Source organism: Canis lupus, chromosome 4 (assembly GCF_048164855.1).
Source record: "Canis lupus baileyi chromosome 4, mCanLup2.hap1, whole genome shotgun sequence".
In the NCBI taxonomy this organism is placed as follows: domain Eukaryota; kingdom Metazoa; phylum Chordata; class Mammalia; order Carnivora; family Canidae; genus Canis; species Canis lupus.
This window is the reverse complement of record NC_132841.1, coordinates 19,182,546-19,206,920: the sequence shown is the minus strand read 5'-3', so window position 1 is coordinate 19,206,920 and position 24,375 is coordinate 19,182,546. Positions and strand designations below refer to the sequence as shown.

General features: G+C 32.8%; 2 protein-coding genes across 10 annotated transcripts in view; one reads left to right on the top strand and one right to left on the bottom strand.

Moving 5' to 3' along the window:
- The window catches only part of CTNNA3 (catenin alpha 3), a 1,664,912-nt gene that overhangs the window by 536,183 nt on the left and 1,104,354 nt on the right, over window positions 1–24,375 (top strand). The gene's annotated exons all lie outside the window — the stretch shown is intronic.
- LRRTM3 (leucine rich repeat transmembrane neuronal 3) overlaps window positions 1,391–24,375 on the bottom strand; it is a 170,561-nt gene continuing 147,576 nt past the window's right edge. Inside the window, exon 3 of the mRNA XM_072823268.1 lies at window positions 1,391–12,492. Coding sequence (XP_072679369.1) covers window positions 12,283–12,492 — 210 coding nt within the window. The 3' untranslated portion in view covers window positions 1,391–12,282. The remainder of the gene's footprint in view (window positions 12,493–24,375) is intronic.

Sequence of the window (24,375 nt, the reverse complement as noted above, 5' to 3'; positions counted from 1 at the left end):
CATTGTAAGTTTCTATTAACTTTAATTTTTAGCCTATTTGTTCCCTTTTTCTCATTTTCATACTCCTTCTATTTTAGTAAATGTTTTCAAAGCAAGATTTCATGGGGGAATGAACTTATAGCAGATTTAATATGCTATGAGAAATTTAGTAGCGATTCTAAAATACAGCCTGTCTCCTAATGATCACTAGCTCAAAGTGTTTAATTATGCAGATGTTTTAATCTATAAATTGTCACAAGTCCTTTTGAAAATAGATGGGTTATAAACCTGAAAAGGAATGGTGGATACCATCAAAGCCTTGTCTCTTAGCTAGCGTTACACCCTATGAGCATGGAATTTCTAACCAGCCGGTGAGGATCTAATAGTGTTTCTCAAAGCCTTTCAGGAGAGTGTCCAATTATTGCCATTACCATTCCATCCTGTTCCTATTGCACTCAGGAATATAAATATCAGTGTTTTATGCTAGTCCTAACAGATTCAGGGCCACATGAATTGAAAAACACATTAATTTTCTTTGTAAATCAACTGGAGTTTCCCAGATTTGATTTTGCTGCCTCTTAATAGGAATTAAGGATAGTCAAGAAACTTCAGAAACTTAAGAGCTTTTATAATTTTATGGTCACTAACTAATTATAGACCCCACATAGGTAACATATTAAAGATAACATTTAAAGCATTCACATTAAGGATGTTTCAGGTATATAGGATAGCACAAATTGTGGTAGTCTAATGAATTTGGTTTCATAGGCTTATTTATTACAATATATCATGGGCCACACTGTAGAGAACTATCTAGAGTAAAAATGTATATATAATTTATTTTTGAAAAATAATTGTATATGATATACATTTCCATGTATTGGAGATACTCATGGCCACTTTTGTCATAATGCACACTCTTCATAATCCACAAGAGTATTTTAGGAGAAGAATATTAAGATTCTTGGCACTTATTAAAATAGTATTATTCATGATGAACTCTCTTCATATTAATATCAATATACTCTTAAATTCTAAAATTAAAAAATATTTATTTTCCTAAGTGGGGAAGATCAGAAAGCCATGCCTTGAACTAGTTACTGAATTTACTTTTCCTATTTTGGCTCAGCTTAATGCAAGGTGCATTCTGGAGGATTATTAGTAAGGAACTGCTCCAGGCAACAAACAAACAATAGAATCCTTTGGGAATAATGGTATTCTTATAAAGAGATGTGTTTGTTAAGGAAAATAAAACATATTTAAGGAAGTTAAGAGTTAGGGATACCGAACACTACCAAAGCAACTATGCTTATTGCCATATCAGATGATCTGACCATCTTACTAATATTTTTTCATTTTCTTAAAGAACTTTTGATAGCAGCAGAATAAAATACAAAAGACTCTCTATGTGTAACCTAATTCTTATTCACTTTAATAGCAGTCATGTCATAACCAGTAATTGGTGAAAACTTAAATTGTACAGGCAAATACACCTCTTCTACATTTTTTTTACATATTCCTGAGGTCAGAACTGCAGTATAGATTTTTTGACACACACAGATTGGATTTGCATAATACATCTTAAAATAAACAAAAGGAAAAACTTCTTACAATCCATGACATTTTTTTATTACTTATTATTTTATTTATTTAGTAAAATTGCATATGTCCCACATTTATCATGGAATGGCTCAATTGAATGCTCTTGATTTGAGGATTAAATTTATAAGATTGTGGGAGGGGAAAATTAAAAATAACCTTCCTTAACATTTATATACAAAACAAATTCAAGTCGTTAGGTATCTGAGGAAAATACCAGACCCAGAAACTACTGGAGTCTTAGATTTCCAGAAGCTAATATCTGCACAAATCTAAAATACCAAACTAATTGGAAATGGAGAGCGGAACTTGCAGGACAGGTGTGTGTCATGTGACTGGCAATCTTTAGAGTCCAGGGTTTCAAATACACTTATTTTGAGGCTTTTTCTGATTTTCTCCCAGCAAAATTAATCATTCTTTCCCCTTCCATCCTATAGCATCATGCTCAGACTTCATTTTTAGAAATAATCACATCAAATTACAATCATTTACTCACTTTTTAAGCATTTGATCACTTTATTGCCTATCTCAGTCCTTGGCATATTATTAGTAAAAGCTAAATAAATGAATAAATACTTATTTGATTGAATTTAATTAAAAACACCAAAGTATTGTGGCTATAATATAAAAGACAATCATTATACAAAAGAAAGGCACACTGAATAAATACATGTGAACGAAAATTTGTTAACTATCAAGTGAACACACAGCTAGCTGCAAGTGAATTGTCCAAATATGAAGCAAACTTTGATGGAAAGAGAACATTTCTCCACCTTATTTGACTGTACTGTAGAAAAGTAACAGCCTTATTGACAATTGTCTATACTTTTAAGGCAGAAATAATTCTGCATATTTTGTTAAATTTTGATATGTTCATAAAATATTTTGTAGCAAAAAATAGTGAGTAAATATGGGTTCAGTGGTGAGTCTGTTTTCTATAACTAAAATGATTTTGATCATGCCATTTAATCATATTCTAGTTTAGTTTCTTTATTTGTGAAATGTTGCAATCACAAAGCATTTTTGTTTTTGCTCTTTGGGATAAAAATTCTGGCTAGTATTTGCCAATATTAACTTAAAGACTAAAAAGGTTGAAAAAAGAAAAGCTCAATATATTTATAGGCCATTTACTCACATGATGCCAAACAGTAATTTGACTGAGAACGTTATGTTATTAACCTCTAAGAAATTATCTAATTCACATAATTATTTTAAGTTAATGAAGTTGCCTGAATCAGTCTTCAAAATGTTTTATGAAGATCTTACTGAAACTGATATAAGACAAAAAATTAATATGACTTAAACCTCCCCCCAAAAGAAAGGTAAAATAAAATGAATATATATGAATATAAAAAATAAGAAAGTAGACAAAAAGGTGGGAAATATTTATGCCCAAATAGAAATGCCAAAACATTTGCTTTGGCAAGAGTAAGATTTGGCTCTGAATTCTTAGGCAATTGGGATAAAAATTGAGCTTGGTTGGCATTTCTCTGCCAGACAAGCATGAATCTAATAAATATTATTCAAATAATAGATGTCCATATATAAAAATATAATACTCTTTCTTCACTTCCTGCTCTCTTCATTTTGCCCAGTCTTAAATTTTATGTCAGTTTCACTTTTGCCCAGAGTTATCCTCAACAATTTGGCTATCTTTGATTTCATCCATTGACTGCTATGTGCTCTTGCGGGTATTCAATTTAGCTTGGGAATTTATTTATTTTTCTTAATATGAATATCTTTTCTCTTTGCTAGGACTATAAGTCTCTTGAGAATAGGAAATATATGATATAATCTTTTGTATCTCTCAAAGATTTTTTACCTTCCACTAGGCATAGATTAGGTATGTAATAAGCATCCATTACATTGTTAAAATGTCTTCAGTTATAGCTTTAAGTGAATAGACTTTTAAATTTAAGAGTTGGACTTATGAAGTGGACTTAATATGGGCAGTTAGTAGCGGTCACTTTGTCAGTATATCTATCATCTGGATTTGAATTCTTACTCTACGATTTAGTAGCTCTATGTTATATGATCACTCTGAGCATCATTTTCCTTATCTTCTTAAGGAGATAACAGTGGTACTTACTTCATAAGGTTCTCATTAATCCTACTAACCGTATTAATGAGGATTAAATGAATAAATGTAAAATGTTTGGAAAAATAAACATTAAGTGTTAGTCATTTTACCTTAAAATGCTCAATATTAAATCATTCTTTCTGGAAATAATTAAGTAGAAATTTCCCTGGTGGCAGTTATGGCGCATAATCAATTATCTAAGGTCTGTCCTCAGAAAGTGAAAGTATATGACAAAAAAACATGTCATCGTTATAGACAATAATATTTATAATCTCAGTAGCAAGAAGGCATGCATTATCCGAAAACCATATTAGATCATTAAGTTAAAAAGATGTGATCCCAAACTACATTTCTGTTTTATATAAAGTGTTTATCCATTAGAAGACTCTTCTTCCAATCTCATTATTATAGTACCAGGGTGTCGTACTGAGCTCACACAGTTTTATCCCATAACTGAAATCAAAGGCAAAGGAAAAGTCAATAAAGGCCACTACCCCAGCCTTATGTTTTTCTTTCACAAAATGATGAAGTATGACAAGGATTCATTGTGAAATAGCCATATCACTGAACTTAAGATTCCATCAAATCCAAAGGCAAAAAAAATGTTGACATCACAAAGATCTCAAGTAGTTTTCTGTATAGCAGAGTTCAGAGTTCAGTGTCTTTACCTAGATCTATTATACATGTGAGACTAGAGCTGGGATGGCTCTTATCTATAGGCTCTTATCTCAAGGCAGTAAATCCTTTACTTTATAAATGAATATGAAATAAGACCCATAGATAATGAATGTTACCAGTGTCTAGGTCAAGAATTGCTAGAAAGGACTTTAGAAACTGTATTTCCAGCTCTCCTTTGTGGTGGATATGCTCTTCTAATACTGCCTTATAGGAGAGCTGAATGACAGAGTTGGTCCAGTCTTTCACCACATTTTCATTAGACTGTTTAGGACATTATATTTATGGATCTGTAATTGAGATAAAATATATCATTGATATAAAATAAAATGGTAAGAACAGATGGAGTATATTTTAAATACAATTTTTTTTCTCAATAACCTAGAATTTGACTAGGTATATGTGAATTAATGTAATTACTCATATGGTTGAAGCAGCAATTTAGGGTTTATAGTTTTAGGCTATTTCAAAATTGATCTTGAAAAAGCATTTGGTATTTAGTTTGAATCTTTTATCCTGACTTTTAATTCTCTCTCTGGAGAAATAATAGTGATAGTTCTTAAACTAATTTTTATTCTTAATATTTTCTCTTTTGGTAGAATTAATTCTATCCATCTGTCTATTATTTGATATATATTGCTATCACAAATATCTGTGTGCTTCTATGCCCCCAGCCAAATATCTGTGGCTCACAGTGTCCATATTGGCTTTTACGATGACATTTGTTAGCATAAATGTCATTGAAATTTTAATTCTTCGTCTTAGTTTTAGAAGTTACTTGTAGATTAATGTCAATAAATCACATTTCCTTCACTTACCTCTTTGGTATGTGTAATTTTTTGTCCTCTTCATTATCTTTCACCAAATCTTCAACTCAGCAGTCATCTTTGTTTCCCCAAATCAGAATTACTCTAGATTTTCAGGTAAAATTTTTGTATAGTGGTGGTGGCGGCAGAATGAACACATGTAATGGTATTAGATTTAGGTGTGAGAGCTTCTTTCTGGATTTATTGTTTAAATGTAGGGCATACTTTTGTCACAATTATAGTAATGCTAGTTTTTAGTAGAAATGTGGCTTATGGACTATTTCACTGGCTCTTGAATCCCACATGGATTATAAAAGACAAGTGGACAACATGTTCAGGTAGTATGATAGAGTAAAATGCTAATGTAGTTCCTCAGTTATATTACCTTGGGCTGGTGCAAATTCAGGGAGAAATAGAAGAGGCTTTTAGCCCAATGGTTTAATAAAATGCTTTTTAGATACTAAGGGAATCAAGAGACTTAAAAAATCATTTGATAGCTAAGACCAAGGCAGATTTAACTGAAGATTGAATTTAAAAATAGATATACAAAATTTATTTGGTCACCTGCACATAATGATGAAAACATTTACAAAGCCTTAACAAAGAAAAATATTTTTTTATTTAAACTGTATATGGTGTTTTGAGTAATAGAACAAGCAAGGTCTATGTTATTATAAAGGTCATCTTCTTGCTTCCTTTATGTAGTGTTCTCCCATTACACATGTCATTTGTGTAAGTAAAAATTCTCTTTAAAAAATATCCCTACATAAAATCATTCATAGGAAATATCCTGCAACCCAAGCCATGTCATTGCCAGTTAACATTTTATGACTGTAGATTATTGGTGTTTTTCTTTGAGTTGTCATTTGCATGTGGTTACTTTATTGACTATAGAGGTTTTGCTTCAATGGATAATCTTCCTTCCATTTTCTGCCAGTTGAAGATTATATTGTGGAAACTAACATATTTTGTTATAGCTTTATAATGTAGCTAGGAAAATTGGAAATGAAAATACAACATGAATATTTGGGAGTATCTTTTCAGGAATTTTTTCTTTTAAATGTCCACTCCTAGAATAATGTATAAAATAAAGGAAACAATATATAAAACTTCAAGAAAGTAATGAACATTTCTTTCCATTAAAGTTGCTGATTTAGGATTTTGAATGAAATCTCTGCAGGTGCAAAATAGTTTAAGTAATTTTTTCTGTTTCTGAATAGGAAGGTATATTCTTTCTCTGCTATCTTCAGACACACTGTTTTAATGTATGAGCCTAATTATATTGATTATGGTCTTTTCTCACTTCTGAAAAAAGTGCTTATGGGGTGATAGGAGCACATCCCTAGTGTCTGATGAACTAGTTTTGAATATCTGACTCTCTTGCATGAACTTTAGCAAGTTATTCAACTAAATTGATACTTATTTTCCTCTTCTTTAAAATGGTGATTTTACCTATTTCCTAAGATGGTTTGAGAATGAGATAAGGAGATCACAGAGCTGATCATAAATCAACTCTTTTCTCTTTCCCCACCTCTAGCTTTCAGCTGTTTTATTATTATCCATGGGAGAAAATAATAAATTTTAGTTTAGTGAATAACCCAGCTGATTTAAGACTGTTTTTGTATACTTCTATTGAAAGAGCTAATGGGGAACAAAATTTATAAACAACATAATCTGTCAAGAAACAACCTGACCATTTTATGTATAGTTGTTCTTTGTTCTGCATTCCTCCAGTCAGGAAATTGTTCAGCCAGGCTTAGCAAACTAGGATCACACTGGCACAAGAAAGCACAACAATTAATTTTAGACTATAATAAAAAGCAGTTGAATGACTTAGTGAAAGTAAATTCATTTGAACAGTATTTTACAAAACTTAGCACACATCAGAAATGAGCTCCAGAGATTCTGATTCAGTAAATTTAGTATGGACCCAAAGAATTTGTTCTTTTCTTCAAAGTAGGCTCTCTGTCAAATGTGGGGCTTGAACTCACAAACCTGAGATCAAGAATGCCATGCTCTACTGACTGAGATAGCCAGGTGCCCAGGAATTTGCTCATAATTGTAACTTTGAAGATATGATAGGTAGCAGAAGTTTAAACCAATAAGTAGAGGAAAAAATTACCTGTCAAATTTATCCATTCATGTTGTCTTAATACTATTTTTCACATTAATGCAAATAAACTCAGTAAGTGAAAATGATCATCCTACAGTGCTCAAAACCTAGTCAGTCCTTCTTTTATATAGCCTGTGGCAAAGACTGCATCATAGAACCTTCAAGGCCATGTCGTACAAGGGTGCTGTGTTATATAACACAAGATATATTGCAATCAGCTTAGAAAAGATAAATTAGTGGGTGATGTTTCAGATTAGAAAAAAAAGGATTTACTTCAAGGATCCTTTATCACAAGGTCCCTTGATGCATTTACAATTTTATTTGATTTATATAAAACCAATTTTCACTTAGCTTTTAAGTAAGACATACATATAAAACAAAATCTATAAATGTTTGGGAAAGAGGAGGAAGAAACTCAAAAGAGTTTCCTGAATCCTAGGTGGCTGAGGCATTCTGTTGCTTTAAGGTCACTGTTCTTAATAGAAAGGTAAATAGTCAGCTGTGGACTTTTTAAAACATGAATTCTACCCTAAATTTAAAAATGTTGAATATAAGCAGCCTCCTATCTAACAATAAAATCATAATGCAAGGCATGAAAGAGCTTTAAAAATAACCCATCGCCACTCTGGTGTATTCTTAAGTGTTTCTTCCCCCATTATAGTTGATAATAAAATGAAACACAATTGCTATTGTCAGTCTACTCTACCCTTGTGGGTTTGTAAGAGTTTTGAAAGCATGGATCCTGGATTCCCTGTCTTGGTACCTCTCTAGTTAGGGACAGTTGTGGTGCGTTAAGAAGGTCATAGCAGTAGTTAGAAGTTCTTACTGAAAGACCAGAGCATCCGTATTCTGACTGCATAACCACCCCTCTAGGTTGTGGGACTTTTTATGTGTTAAAAATTTGTTATACTATTACCCCGAGTAAACCATTAAGAGGTATATTGGTGTAAGATGTTACTGTATCTGCTTTAGAGATTTCTCACCCTTTTTCATGAGGCCAAATATCTGCCTGTCCCACTATCTTTTCCTTTGTGTGCTGTCATCTACCCAGCACATCTGATTTGTTTCTTTTAGCATACTAATAATTTGCATCATCATGCTTTCAGTTTCTTTACTTATTTTGAATGTTTAGTTTGAGAGATGGTGTCTATTTTCTAGTGAGGAGCAGACAAAATGAAATATCTTTACTCCCATATACAGTGGTTTTATTTTAGAAAATATTTTTGCAAAGAGATATTGCTATTTCCAAGGTGTTTGTGGAGTCTGATATGATTTCAAATAGTATCATGATATTTGTGTTGAATGTTGAATGTAGACAAGTTTTCTTTCCTTCTAAAAATATAATTTATATTAAAATCTATATGGTTTTATGATTTTTCTAGAACATTCAGGAGGGACTGGAGATAGAGATTTGGTAAAAATGAGCAGATCAATAAAATTTTGTTTGCCTGTTAGCATGTTTGGCATCTATACATCAATTTGAATAAATTCATTTCATTTTTAGTAGGAGGAGAATAGAGAAAATTATTCTCTATTAAGAAAGGCATAAGAATTCAGAATTTAAAAAAAAGAATTCACAATTTAAGAAGTACTCTTGCTGAGACACAAAAAGGAAAAAAAAGAAAAAAAAATATAAAGGTCTTCCCAATTAGCTCTGAAATGAGCATGTGTTCAGTTGAACATGTGTTGAACATGTGTTGAACCTCGCACTATGGATCTGTTTTATAACCCACACAATCTCAATTTAGATGGTCTTTGATTTCTTTCCTTGTGTTTCTTGATTTTTATGTCCGTACCTTGGGTCTACATATATCCACTTCTTGGAAGCAACTTATCTTCACATTTACAAATGATATAATATGTTAAGAAATCTATGACTTCCTGTACTTTTTGAACAAAGAGTTTTAATGTGAGAGCCCAGAGTAGCACACAGAAAGAGTTCATTTAGCTCATATATTATACAGATAGAAGAACTGAGTTAAATTAGGAATTAAACAACATGACAAACATTTTTTTTTTCATTCTGTTCACTATCTCTGGAAAGTCTCTGGCTCTGATCAGAGAGAAGGCTTTTACTTTATTTAGCCTTGTGTTCTTGAGTAAGTCTCAACTTCTTTGATATTAATTTGTCTTCATGGGGGTGGTTATGAAGACAAACTGAAATAATTTATGTAAAATGTGGTTTGTAAACCTCAAAACACTGCATAAATTTATTGTTTGCTGCAGCTACTGCTATATTGTAACCATGCTGGGTCAAACTGCACTTTACAACTCCAAATACATCAACATTTCTGTTATTTAAGTGAGTGAGCGATAAACACGGAGGGAGACCTGGGGACAGGGTGGTTAGGAAGAGGAAATAGGAGATTAATGAATGCTGAAAAAGATAGATTATAATTAAGGTTTAGACACAAATATATAAATTGCAAATGTATGATAAAGATTCCAGACATAGTTTCCTCTAATAGGTTTTCGGTCCCTTTTCCACCCACCCCTGTGGCTCTGAACATGACAAAATAAATAAATAACTAGCACCTTCTTCTTTTTTTTTCCTTGTAAAATATCCATTGGTTTTAATTTCAAATATGAAAAATCCCAACTTAGTTTATTTGGTCTTACTCTATTAAGTCTTCGGATACACAGAGCTGTGGTTCTAAGATGACTGCTTCTACTTATAGTTGTTTAGGTGAATTTAAAATGTTTAAGAAAGAAAGTTTGCTTCAGGATATCAAGGGCATACATTTGTGAGACTCCCTGGAACTTTATATATCTAAAAATTATTTATTAATTTGAAAATGTCCGGAAATAGGTATAAAATGTTTATTTATGTGAATGAAAAGATGTTGAATCTTTGCAAGGACAACTTCTGAGAAAAAAATTGCAAATGACATTTTCATTCACATAATAAATAAAGTTTTGCATCCAATTTCAGACCCACAATAATAGATTTATAATTAATCCTCTATAAATTTGGTGTGTAAAACAAAATCTCAATGTAAAGGATTAACTACACTGACAATAATATATTGCAAAGAAATTAGAGATTGGAAAAAATAAAACTTAAAATTAGGTGTAAAATGACAAAAAATTTTGAATAGCAAATAATTTATGCAAAATGTGTTACAAAATCTGGTTTGCTAAGTAATTGATACAAGTACTGAGACATTTAGTTTCATTTAAATTAGTAAGAGAGTTTGCTTCTTCCAATTTTTTTTGAGTGTATATTTTCAACAAAAAATCTTTAAGTTCATTCTTTAAGCTGCTCTTCAATTTGCCATGATAAATCCGCATAAGACTGACTTTTGTAGATATAATGTCTTTGGAAGAAATAAGAAATTAAAAGTTTGACGTTGTTTTTGACAAATTCTTTTTTTCATTGTTTTTGATTACGTTTGGCCCTTGTTGCTCAACCTATTTTTGATGTCATGAATACAAAATGACAACATAAAAAAAGCATTTCTCCTAGTGCAATAGCAATTGAAACTTGTAGTTTTATATTAAAAAACACACAAAAGAATGTGTGCATACCAGAGATAAAATAACAACAGTTTCAAACAATAACCTGTGTCAAGCAAACAGCAGAAACAAGTTGATTATTTCAGCCTCTGAAAAGTTAGGTTTTCATAATTCCATTTAAATTAACTTATAATACAATTACATAATCAATATATTATCTCGGGTGGCTTCAAATTACTCTGGGTTGTTTTTCAGAAACTTTAGAGATGAATCTCATTATGGATGGCAACATAAACAATTGAGAACATATGAGGATGTTTACAGTTTACTTGAGTTATAAAGTTCTCACCATGGCTGATATCTATATCGAATGAGCTATCAATGTTTAGACTTCTTCCCCAGGAGAGAATTGATGTAGCACATAAAGTGAAGAATTTCACATATTTCCTTTGAGATGTTCCCAAAATATAGCCTCACAATTCTAAATGAAAAGTTGTCTTAAAATCCAGGCACATTTTGCACTGACTTGATGGTTATTTTTAGGTAAACCACTTTAGTTAATTAGGAGAAAATTTGCTAGTGTACAATTATTATACTCTATCCTTCCCACCTTGGCCTGAAAATAATGAAATCTAACAAGTTTTTCTATGTCACTGGCAGCTGCACCTTTTAAGTGTATCAAAGTCTGTTGCTGTGGTTACGGCCTTTGTTTCCAGTGATGTTTTGTCCATGCTTCCCCTTACCCTTGACAATGGGCTGCTCAAAAGAATGAAATAATGAGTCAATTCATTCAGAAATATGTTGTTAAAATATCCCTCTTTATCATTACATTTCACTGCTTAGAAACTAGGCTGTAATTCAAGGCAACAGTTAAGTCTGAGAAGAAGTGTTAAAAAAATCTTTGATTTTTTTCATTTATAAGAAAAACCTGCCTATGTAATTGAAGAACTTCTTACAAGTCTCAACAATTAAATCCTTTTTGGTTAATGTATTATTTCTGGAACAAGTAGATAAAATTCTACGCAGTAAGCATGATAAAAATCGTGCATGTTTCGCACAGCACAGAATTTTAGAGTCAAGGTTTCTGGGCACGAAAGCAGTAACAAAACAGTCCCTACAAAACTGAGTAACTCTGAATAACACAAGAAATAATTTTTTGTTAATTTAAAATTTTAGAAACTGAAATGTGTAAAGTTTGTAAAGTAAAATGTAATTAAATTATGGTACTGTACATACCAGTTGTTTCTATAATTGAAACTTTACAATATGAAAAATACATTAGCTCTGTACAGTTTTTACAGGTAGGTAGGATGAGTTTTGAAAAAAAAAAAGATTCTTTCTTTCAGGGTCAGACTCTGTTTAAGTCAAAAAAATACTGCACAACTTAGCTAATTACAAAGTGTAGACTTGAAACAATTCATGTCTTCTTTATTTCATGAATAAATCTTGGATTTTTGTTTCACAGGGGATTTTTGTTGTGTTTTGCTGTTAGAGTCCACAATGAACAAATCTTCCTCATTTTGTCCTGGAGGTTACAAAGTTGGGTGGCAACCCTGGGCTACTGATTAGCTCAGTTAAGCCAGCTGCTGTTTATGGTCACTGATTTGGCCAGCTGTTGTGATTGTGCTCAGATCCACCTCAGTCTCTAGGTGTGTTTCCATCGTATCTTCCTGTGCATTCGTTTCAAAGGACTTATGAGAGAGAAGTTCATGATGCACCCCACAGTAACTTATTGTGGGCTGGTCGTATGCCAGAAAGGTTGACACATTCATTGATAAAGGTATCTGGAGAAAAAATGACATGAGAAAAATCAGTTATAAAACAACAAACCACTTTGGGGGCAAGATTCGATGACTGTGAAGTACTGACCCCATTAACCTCTGCGATTCTTTTTTTTTTTTTTTTTTAAGATTTTATTTATTCATTCATGAGAGACACAGAGAGAGAGCCAGAGACAAAGGAAGAGGGAGAAGCAGGCTTCCTGAGGGAAGCCTGATGTGGGACTTGATTCCGGGATCCCAGGATCACTCCATGAGCCCAAGGCTGACACTCAACCATGAGCCACCTAGGCTTCTCAACCTCTGTGATTCTGTCTGTAGCTCAAGTGTTCCCGTGCTGTCCTACTAATGTCCCTCATTCTTAACGAGGAAGTGCAACAGCTTTAAAACCTGGCATAGAGCTGCTCAATTCTTTTTTGTTTGTTTGAAGATTTTATTTATTTATTCATGAAAGACACAGAGAGAGGCAGAGGGAGAAGCAGGGTCCTCACAGGGAGCCTCATGGGAGACTCCACCCTAGGGCCCCTGGATCATGCCCTAAGCTGAAGGCAGACACTCAACCACTGAGCCACCCAGGCGCTCCTGCAGCTGCTCAATTCTTTTTTTTTTTTTAATTTTATGATAGTCACACGAGAGAGAGAGAGAGGGGCAGAGACACAGGCAGAGGGAGAAGCAGGCTCCATGCACCGGGAGCCCGACGTGGGATTCGATTCCGGGTCTCCAGGATCGCGCCCTGGGCCAAAGGCAGGCGCTAAACCGCTGCGCCACCCAGGGATCCCTGCTCAATTCTTAATTAAAATTATCAGGTAAATATTAGCCAGAGTGGTTCTGAAAATGCTACATGCTTTATTGAAAAAATTATAAAATGCTTTTCCTCACGAGGGTAAAATTGTGGTTTTAGAACTAAGAAAAGTATTATTTGATTATGTCTGGTATTGGAATACAATAGAACAGGGTTCTCAAATTTTATCATGTGTAAAAATCACCTCCCCCTGCTTTATCTCCAACCTCCCACTACACGGAGTTTCTGTTTCAGTAGGTAGGGCCTGAAATTTGCATTTTTTACAAGTTCCAGATGATGCTGGTGCTGTTAATCTACATACCACACTTTGAGAGCCATTGGGGAAAGACAATTTGTCTAGGTAAGTCATTCTGGCTCTCCTTAATGATTTCTTAATATTTATTTCACAATGAAAATATTTTGAAATATTTATGTCTGTAGTTTGATCCATATATCTAAAGTTTACGCCTAGACAAATCCTAGGAAGAATCTATGGCTCCTATGAAGGTCTAAAAAACTAAAAAGGATGGTGCTAGTTTGAAGGAAATAGAGATGTAAATGAGGAAGGGACTCCTTTGCAAGTTGCAGCTTAGTGAAAGACACATGTTTGAAAGATTTGAGAAAAAACAGGAGTGACCACTGTGAGTGAAAGGGAAAAATACATGTTGCAGACAAAGGATAGTCTGAAATGTAATTAGATGTCAAAATCCAGAGGTTATTCCCATTTCTTTCAAAGAAATAAAAACTTGTTCCAAAAAGTAGATGTGTGGAAACCAGCCCCGATCTCTGTTTAAGATCCTAATTACTAATTCATGTTGTTGCATTGCCTTGGATAAAAACTTCTACCATTCTTGTTCGGTGTATGGATAAAATATATTTCTGTTTGAGCATATCAGACTAAATTCTTTTCTGATCTCAGCTGAGATTAGAACCTAGAGCTAAGAAAAATAGAATGTCTAGGTTTTGTTCTTTGGTTAATTAATTCTTTCTTTTTCCTTTTCTCCATGCACAGGAACCCTCTTGACAGGTTCTCTTTCCATTCCTGCCCTTCTATACATAGTTATTTTTTCTTCAGTAAAAATCGGTTGAGTAGATATGTTGTTGTTTTCTCTTAAGCAAAAGAATTCACTTCTTTTGAGATTATTGTTTGTTTTTAATATGAACATTTCAATGTATCAATGTGTAGGGTTTAGTCCTTGGAGACAGAAATGTAATCCAGTTCATCAAATTAAATTCCCCAGCAACTCTTCCTATTTATGTAGATTTAAAAAAATTTTTTGAAGCATACAGTTGTCTGATGTATCAATAAAAAACATCTTACACTTTAGAAAATGGCCAAGATATTGAAATATCATAAAGAAAATAATAGGATGCCTCCAAAGATGCTCATTTAAAATAAAAATTCCTGTTGTTACTGATGAAATACTCAGATAACTAAAATATATTGTTATGGAAAAGTAATTGTGCAGCATGAATAGATTTGAGTTATAGGAGGATATGAAAATAGAACTGTTACTAGGTACATGAGTTTTACATTAGCCTCTGGGAAATCAATGCTTTGTAATGTGTTATGGGTCATATATCTGTAGGATTTTATATAGTTATTCTTATTTGTCATGGAAACTTCTGTTTCCTGGCTTATTTGGAATTAACTCTACTGCGAATAATTTGTAATTTCTATGGTGACGATTTATGAAAAATAATAAACCATGACACATTTATTGTGTGTATGTCCACCACACACACACAATTTCTTGCTTGATTTAATATTTACGGGCTGCTGGTATTCACAGTGCAAGTCCTAATTTGTACCATATCAGTTAGCTCTCATTATTCATTTAAAAATCTCACATATTTTCTTTAGAGAGTATCTTATTTTTAGATATGCCTTATATAGTTCTATTTTTTCAATATCAAGTCATGTTTTCCATTTTAATATTTCTGAAATTGGTATGGAACTTAAAATCAGTTTAAATGTTTAACATGTATTTTCTTCTGTGCAGTTGAAAGTGATTCTTAAAGTTAATAACATCTTAATATCAAGAAAATAACATAGTAAGATGTATCAGTTAGTAGAATTTAAGCAGCTAGACATATTTGAATATAACATCACAGTAGATTTTCCTAGGATGACTTAAATGATATTGAAAATCTAAGAGTTAGCATGGGATATATTCACATGTATATTTATAAGACTACATACATATTTTGAAGTACATATATACACAGTATATTGCCATATCCATAAATACACACACACACATACATATATATAATCTTGTTGTCAATTAAGATTTTGAAATCATTTAAATCAGGTATGAAAAATACAAATTTTGGTGATACACTGGTGGACAATTTTAAATAACAATAATTTTGTATTTGTTTTTTATATAAGATATGTATATAGATATGCTACATATTATATATTATAATATATATTTTAAATACTTTATTTATTTACTTTTAGAGAGAGAAAGTGCACAGGGGGCGAGGCAGAGGAAGAGGGGAGAGAAAATCCCAAGCAGACTCCACACTGAGTGTAGAGCCCCACGTGGCTCAGTCTCAGAACTCTTACAATCATGACCTGAGCTGAAGTCAAGAGTCAGACACTTTACTGAATGAGCCATCTAGGTACCCCAAAATATGTATTTAAAGAAGTGTCTTAATTCTTTTTCTTTTTTTAAAATTCTTTTTCAAAATGGACTTGCTAATGACTTTATTCTTGTTCATCTTGATGACTCTACTTTTTGTTTATCTGCATAAGCTGGTTTTTAAGACTAGCCTTGAGTTTTGCTAGGGTACCTGCAATTTAATGTGTGTTTGGGGATGGTTTAACATTTGTTTCAGCCCTACCAAACATGAGCTTTTTGTACAGGCTGGTAATTTTACTTACAGTCAAATAGATATGTCTTTGGTATCGTTTGAGTAATATTAAACGATGGACAATATCTTCCCTGCTGGCTTGACTCCCATCTTGAAAATTTTATTACTAATTACTATTTTGATTTCTAAGTATTGAAGCATTTGATAAAAATGGAAGTATTATATGATGAGAAATAGGGTCAGTAATTTTCACTATCACTGTAGCTTGGTTCCCTGGGAGAATGTCAGAGTTGGCCCAGATGTTACCTCAGGTTCTACCTTAATTTATTTAGGATTTTTGGTTTCTCTGTCTAGCTACCTGAGCAGCTGTGGTCATTTGTTCCATATCAACAGCTGCCTGGACATGCTTCTAACAGTTTCTTCATTATCATCAGTATCATTTGTTGAGCCTTTACTGAGTGCTAGGTATCATGCTACATGCTGAACTGGGGTCATCTTATTTAAGCTTCCCAATGGCTGCTGTGAGGTAAATGTAATGATCCCTACTTTACTGTTGAGAAAACTAAGACTTAGATAGTGTATGTAGTTTAAAATCACTTACCTGGTTGAGTTGCAGAAGTAGTTGCCTAACTTCTTAATCACTACACTTTACTCCTGATTTATCACTTTATCTAACCTGTACTGTCTCAGGAGTCTAACATTGTGTTAGGCACCAGTTCTCAACATTTGAGTCTTATTTCCAATAGGGTGTTCACACTGATTTCCTGTGCTGTACCATAGCTTTATGGTACTGATTTGCACACTGAGTTCTCAGTAAATAAACAGTTTATCATGGATTTATTATGTGGGTAGATGGTAACAGCTCAAAATCAGAGCTCTCTGGTCTTACTAAGTTCACATTGGTTAATACAGTGTGTGAAGAGAAGTGTTTAATCTTCTGGAGAACATTCTGGACTGGTATAGGAATTTTATATTACTCCCAGATCCAAATATGTACAAGATTGTTTAGGGAGACTTTTAAGAATTTTAAAGCTAAATTTCTGTGTTGATTTGGAAATAGGTAGAAATTTTTCCTATTATGTGATGTTAAGTTTTTTCTGTTAATAAAAGATGCGAAAAGATAGAAACTTTAATCTATAGCTTGATTATTTTGTTTTATATTATATGATACTTGTTTTATTTCTTTCTGTATGTAAAAATAGTTATAGATAGGTGCTTGCCAAAAGTAGAAGTAGGGAAGTGAGAAACAAAAATGAATAAGACATCATTTCTGCTCTTTGGAAAAATCTGGGAGAAATAGATAAATAATGCAAAGAGGGAAGGAAGACAATGGATGGGGTGAGCTGGGAGACAAGTAATTGCATGTATATATAAGGAGATATATATATGTGTGTGTGTGTGTGTGTGTGTGTGTGTGTGTGTATTTATATGTATATACATACTCTGCTCTGATTTGCTGATTCTACCAATTATATCATCCTTTGTGGTTTCCTAACAAACTTGCCATCTTTCTTGTTTGGAAACAATGTTGTTATTTTGCAGTATATTGGCAAGACTCAGTTTTGCTGAGAAGTGATTTAATATTTACTTTTATAGACTCCTCCAGAGATAATATATTTTACTTTGAAACTAATTTATCTGTTTGAAGAGCAATCTATCTTTTAGAACTCTTTAGCATTCTAATGGTTAATTCGTGTGAGTACATCAGACTGTTGGATCATTAATTTAAATTATCTTGATTCTACTAGTAATTTAAAAAATTTTCTAGGGAATATTTAATTAAGAGCCTGATTTTAGGTTTATGCTATCTTTAACTTAAAAAGAACTAATTTTTATACTTCCAAATCATTATATGTAATCCAGAATTTGATACCCAATTTTAATATTTTTGTAGAGCAAAGTTGCCAACTAAAGTAACAATTGCTGGCACACCTGGATAGCTCTTGCTTTTGGCTAAAGTCATGATCTCAGGATTGTGAAATGCAGCCCTGTGGTGGGCTCTGCGCTGGGCAAGGAGACTGTTTGAGATTCTCTCTCTCTCTCCAAAAAAATGAAATAAAAAATAAAATAACAGTTGCTATCCCGATATCAAAAATATAGGATAAGGAGGCAGGGACTCAATATGATTTTGAAAATTTTCAAGTGTCTGGAACTTAAGAATAATGTGATATAAAATATTATATAAAGGATGATGGGGATCCCTGGGTGGCGCAGCGGTTTAGCGCCTGCCTTTGGCCCAGGGCGCGATCCTGGAGACCTGGGATCGAATCCCACGTCGGGCTCCCGGTGCATGGAGCCTGCTTCTCCCTCTGCCTGTGTCTCTGCCTCTCTCTCTCTCTCTCTCTCTCTCTCTCTGTGTGTGTGTGTGACTATCATAAATAAATTAAAAAAAAAAGGATGATGATAATTCCTTTAGTGCCTTTTTGTGTCAAAAATACATTATAGTGAACTCCAGCACAGCGAAATCAGAAAGTGAAAAAAAATCAAATTTCATTTAAAAGGTCATAGTTCTCCTTGCACCAAAATGCATTTAGAGTAAAAGGAAAACAAATTGTGGATTTTATATGTGTTTTGCCAATTTATAATCTTGGTAGTGTCCCCACTCCACCTAAGTAATGGGGAGAATCTTATAAAATACAGGTCCAGGGATCCCTGGGTGGCGCAGCGGTTTGGCGCCTGCCTTTGGCCCAGGGCACGATCCTGGAGACCCGGGATCAAATCCCACATCAGGCTCCCGGTGCATGGAGCCTGCTTCTCCCTCTGCCTATGTCACTGCCCCTCTTTCTCTCTCTCTTTGTGACTATCATAAATAAATAAAAATTAAAAAAAAATACAAGTCCATTTTTCTTTGCAATTTTAGAAAATATATCTTAAATATTTAAATGATGTTATCACTTGTGAGTGTATTTGCCTTTACGAAACAATATATATCTATTCCACTTTTGCAATAAGAAAATAAGTAGGGGTAGGCTATATATACATTGGTTTTCATAAATTCGCCTGCTAGTGTATAAAAACCAGATAGAAGAATTCACATATTGATTTATTTCCTTCAACAAAAATTTGCTGACTGCCTCTCCAAGGCCTGGGGCTGTAGTTAGATGCTAGAGATACTCCACATGCTTGTCCTGAAGGCTTCTAGATGGAACATAAACCATTCTAGCATGCTTAGCAAGTGGAACGGAGAGGACTCCATAGAGGAAGAGGGTTTCTCTGTTCCCCAACTGGCATTTCTGTCTTACTCATTTATTCATTCTTGTTGTTGCTCTCTTTCTTCCTTGAATTATCAAGGAACTTCCTCAATACTTTTATGATATATTTATTTTGAAATTCTGTCTCCTATGGTCTTTATTTGTGCATATATTTTATCTTATATTAGACTATAACCTTCCTAACCACAAAAATCTATTACTAACCACATTTCTCTGTGCCTTATATGGGTTCACAAACATAATAAGCACTAAATATGTACCCATTGAATGAATGAATGAATGAATGAATGAATACATGAGTGAATGAGGTAGTAAAATATAGCAAGTATAGGCTAAGAAGAAATTAAAAACACTCATCCCAGGATAACTGGGGTTTATGGGAACTACATGCCAAAGAAAATATGCTATAGTCTAATGACATGAAGACCAGGCCGTTATGATTCTAGGATAGAGGGCCACAATGAATTTTCAAAAATCCATACTAATGATGAGGTACATAGCACTTCATTATAATGTTTAAAATCCTTCTTTAATTTTTATTTTATTTTAATTATTTAAATTTTATATTATTAATTTTACCTTAAAACATATTGTATTTTGTCATATAAAACATTAGCTATAAATTTGAAATACATAAATTTTTAAACAGTATTAAAAATAAAATAATTATTCTTAATTTGGTGATTTTCTTCCTATAAATTTCAGAATGTATATCTGTGCTTTGTCCTTTAATACCTCTCACACCTGCATTTTTCAAACTCTTTAGTGCTCCCTAAAAACACAGCCCATGATCTCCAAGAGTTTGGTTCACCTGCCAAATTAGCTCTCCCAGTAATGGACTCTGCTCAGGATCCTTCTGCGTTAACCTGTTTTATTTTAGTAGTGCCAGTGAAAAGTGATGTTTCTCTTTTACTGAGGCAAAGCAAAATGCCCCAAACTGTTTTCATTTACATGCAAATCTTTCTGCACAGCTCGATGCCTGCTAAATTGGCACTGTTACCAGGTAAAGTGATGGGGCCCAAATTGAGACTATGACTCAAAGGCCCTACTGATCCTAATGCTGTTTCCAAACCTGTTTCTTCATACTGTTGTGCAATGAGGTGCAGTTGCTAATCAGTTTAAAAACAATCTCCTTGTTTTTCTCTCCCCACCTCCAGAAATTGTAGTTAACAATAATCCACTAAAGGATCTTATAATGATAATACAGCAGTTGATATTTTTGATATAGTTTGTGTAAATCTGTGAATGAATGAAAATCACCAATTGCATTCAGCACTTCAAAACAGAAAACAATGACAGTGTTTAGTACTGCTGCAGATGTGACTGGTGAAAGAACTCTGTATATGTGAGTGACAGGGCGTTTTAGTCTCATGGTGAGGTACTATATGGGATTTCTCTGAACATTGGCATTTATATTTGGTTTTCTGTCATGATTTCTGATATCCTACTTGCTTTCCAACTGTTTTTTTTTACTACCCACTAGCTTACTGGAGTTTTGACATTCTTCATAAAATAGGCTGTCCATTTCTGACATGCCCAATCTTGAGAACTTCTCCTACATTGGCAGGACTTTGATAACCAGGTTTCTTATGGGTTCTCATTTCTATCTAGGACCTAGAGGGCAGCATCTCAGGATTCCCTAAATCCTAGTATCTGTCTTCCAAACAAGCTTTCAAATAATGTTATTATTTACTGATTAGAAAAGAGTTTCTCTTCGACTTAATTTTGAAATTAATTCAGGTTTTGGCTGAGATTATCTCCAAACTAAATGAAACAATATTCTATATACATCTGCTAAATTGCATAAAAATCTTGCCCTTAGGGATTTGGTTCAAATAATACTTCTTTTATGAAAACCCCTCAGATAATTTGATTCTGTAGGGATGAGTTCCTGCTATGAATTTCTTCAAAATTTAAATATGTGTAAGTAACAATATGTACCATTTTTTCCATCCATCCACCCACCCATATATCCTTTAGTATTCTTGGATACTGAATGAACAAAATCAATTCCTTGGCCTCACAAGCAAGCAGTAAATTACCATTTTTCCTAGGTGGGTGGCAGTGTGTTTAGGTTATGGTGGGAATGAAGAGAAAGATCTGCCTTTTCTCTAAGCCTTTATATAGGTAACATGTTGGCGCTGGCCAGCTTGGTTTTATTTATATATTGCTTTTGTTTCATGTATATTAACATTATCTCTCTAGACTATGAATTTTATAGAGAATAAAGATTTTTCAGAGGTTGCACAGGCTTATATATTAGTAAAATTTTGAAAATTCTCATTAGTGGAAAGACTGGCAGTGAACAAAACTACTTCTCACAAAGTTTACATTTATATACTTATGTTTGTAATAAAGACATAAGGTCTTCAGATAAGGATGAGCTACTAGATACAGTTAATCTATTATAAATAATTCAGTAATATTTAATAATTGTCAATAGATTACTGATTAACTTATTTCGAGTTTTTATATGACACAAAGATAGTAAACTTTATTTTATTTTTAAAAAATATTTTATTTATTTATTTGAGAGAGAGAGAGAGCATGCATGAGCAATGGGGAAGGGCCAAGGGAGAGAATCTTTAAGCAGACTCTCCACTGAGCTCAGAGCCTGGTATGCGGGGTCTTATTTCACACCCCATGAGATCGTGACATGAGCTGAAACCAAGAGTTGGAGGCCTAATCAACTGAGCCACCCAGGCACCCCAAGATAATTAAAAAGTTGGTCCTGCTAAGATAGCTTTTATTATAATACTGTAAAATATTTCTTGTTAACATTTAAATGAAGATTAACTTCTAACTTGCATTAGCACCTATAGATTATATAAGGAAGGAATGACTATCATTGTAATGATTGGAAGTAATGGTAGAGGTGGGGAGTATCTAGCTCTTATCAGGGTTTACCTACATTGTCTCACTTAATTTTAGTCTCTCTCTCCCTTTTCAGTTTCACCTAGCATTTACAAACTGTCATCTTTTAGGTTCATTTTGTTACCTTACTGCATAGGCTATATAGTATGTCTGTCTTTAGCTTCTTAGTCATAAACTGAATAGTTGTATCTTTGATCAAACTGAATAGTTATATCTTTGATCGGGGTTATGTGACCAGCCGCATATATGTGCAGATAATCTTTTTACAACTATGGCTTTGATCAAGCTAATTAAAAATAAAGTACATAAAGGGAAAATGTGAAGTGTTCTATATTAATGGTCCACCTTGTTTCATTAACAATATATTGATTTGGTTTCAACTCAAGGTTCAAAGTAGCTATCAAATGTAGTTAAAAAAAATAAAAATGTTTTAGGCCATATTAAGACAGTAAAAGCTCAAGCCTGAGGTTGTATAACAGTCTTCATTATCATTAGGATACCTTAGAGAATTTGTTTTAGCTCATTTTAACATGGCTGGACATTCGATGATATACAAGACACAACTCTGAAATAATACAAGTGAATTTTATTGAAGAGCTTTTATTATTGTTTCTTTTTTGTTAAGTCCTATAATGTATACTGCTAATCCATGACCAGAATGATACAAGATAAGTGATGAAGGAAAGGATTAACCTCAATTTATAGATGTATCAGATAGATTCTTTATGGGATACAGGCTTCTTTGTGAAAAAGTTTAATCTTAAACCATCATGGATAAAATTAAGAATTCATCATTTTGCATTCTGTTATCTAAGTATCTGTTATCAAATATCAAGATTTGGAAGGAGAAACTGATATGAACCTTTCAAAAATAAACGATTAAGGAAATCTAGTGTAGGGATTAGGAAATCTAAACTAATCTAAGGTGTCAAAATGATTTTTATAATTTTCTCATGGCTATTAAAGAAGTTCTTCAGTGAATGAAATTTTGAATAGAATTATAAATATATTTGTGTGTTTGTTTGTTTGTTTGTTTGTTTTTAAACAAAGCTCACAACCCTGAGATTAAGACTTGAGGTGAGATCAGGAGTCAGACACTTAACCAACTGAGCTACCAGGAACCACAGAATTATAAACAAAATTTTAAATTAATATACTCTTAATATCTGATTTTGTCCTCTCAGGTTTAGTTTTAAAATCTATTAATAAGGTTCTGACATTACATGAGATAATACATATACACATAGTATATTATATATTATGTATCATTTAAAATATATAAGTATACATTATATGTAAGCATATTTTATGTATATAAACATAGTATATGTATGTGTACACATATGTGTGTATATATACACACACACACAACTTGGTAATGTTTAGTGACTTTTTCCCAATAGGAGCATCTTTGGTATCTTTTTCCTATTACCCTTTCTTACTAGTGAGTATTTGTGGAATTCCTACTTCAGGCATAGAATTGTGTCAGACATTTGAGGATAATTCAAGGCACAATAGATATGAGGATAAATTGTCTTTGTCACTGAGCTTTATTCCTTATTTATAATATATGAATATGAAGTTTAAAAATCAATAAACTTGAGACTGGTTATGAATATAGATACAAAGAGAGAAGGCTTTTGGTGTATGATATTTTGTGCATATTTGTAATGAAACACTGGAGCCTCTGATTTCACCATCTTTGAGAAATTTTGTCAAAACAAGGCAACTCTTTTTTTGAACTGGTATTGATTTTGGAAAATGATTATATTATCAACTAAATTTACCATGTCTCTCTTTCATCCTAATTGATTAAATTTTTCTTACCTTTTGTTTTTATTCTCTTCTCATATACTTTTCTTTTTAGCTTCAGCTTACATTTTAATGAAATATTTGTAGCTTATGTAAGTAAATCATATTTTTAAAAGTATATGTAATGGGAACCATTCCAAATGATGGGGAGAACTAATGTATTTTGAATGACTTATTTATTTTCAATGATTTTATAAGTTTTTATCATAGGACATCAAATTGGGATACATCTAAGTGACAGGGTAGGAGCAAAGCTACAATTTCTTAACTAAATGTACTGAGATCTTACTGTTGAACTGTAATTACTAGTAAGTGAATAATGCAGGTTTTCTTAGCTTCTTCTGAAGGAGAATTTAAAAATATAAATTAAGAATGGAAAAATTCTAG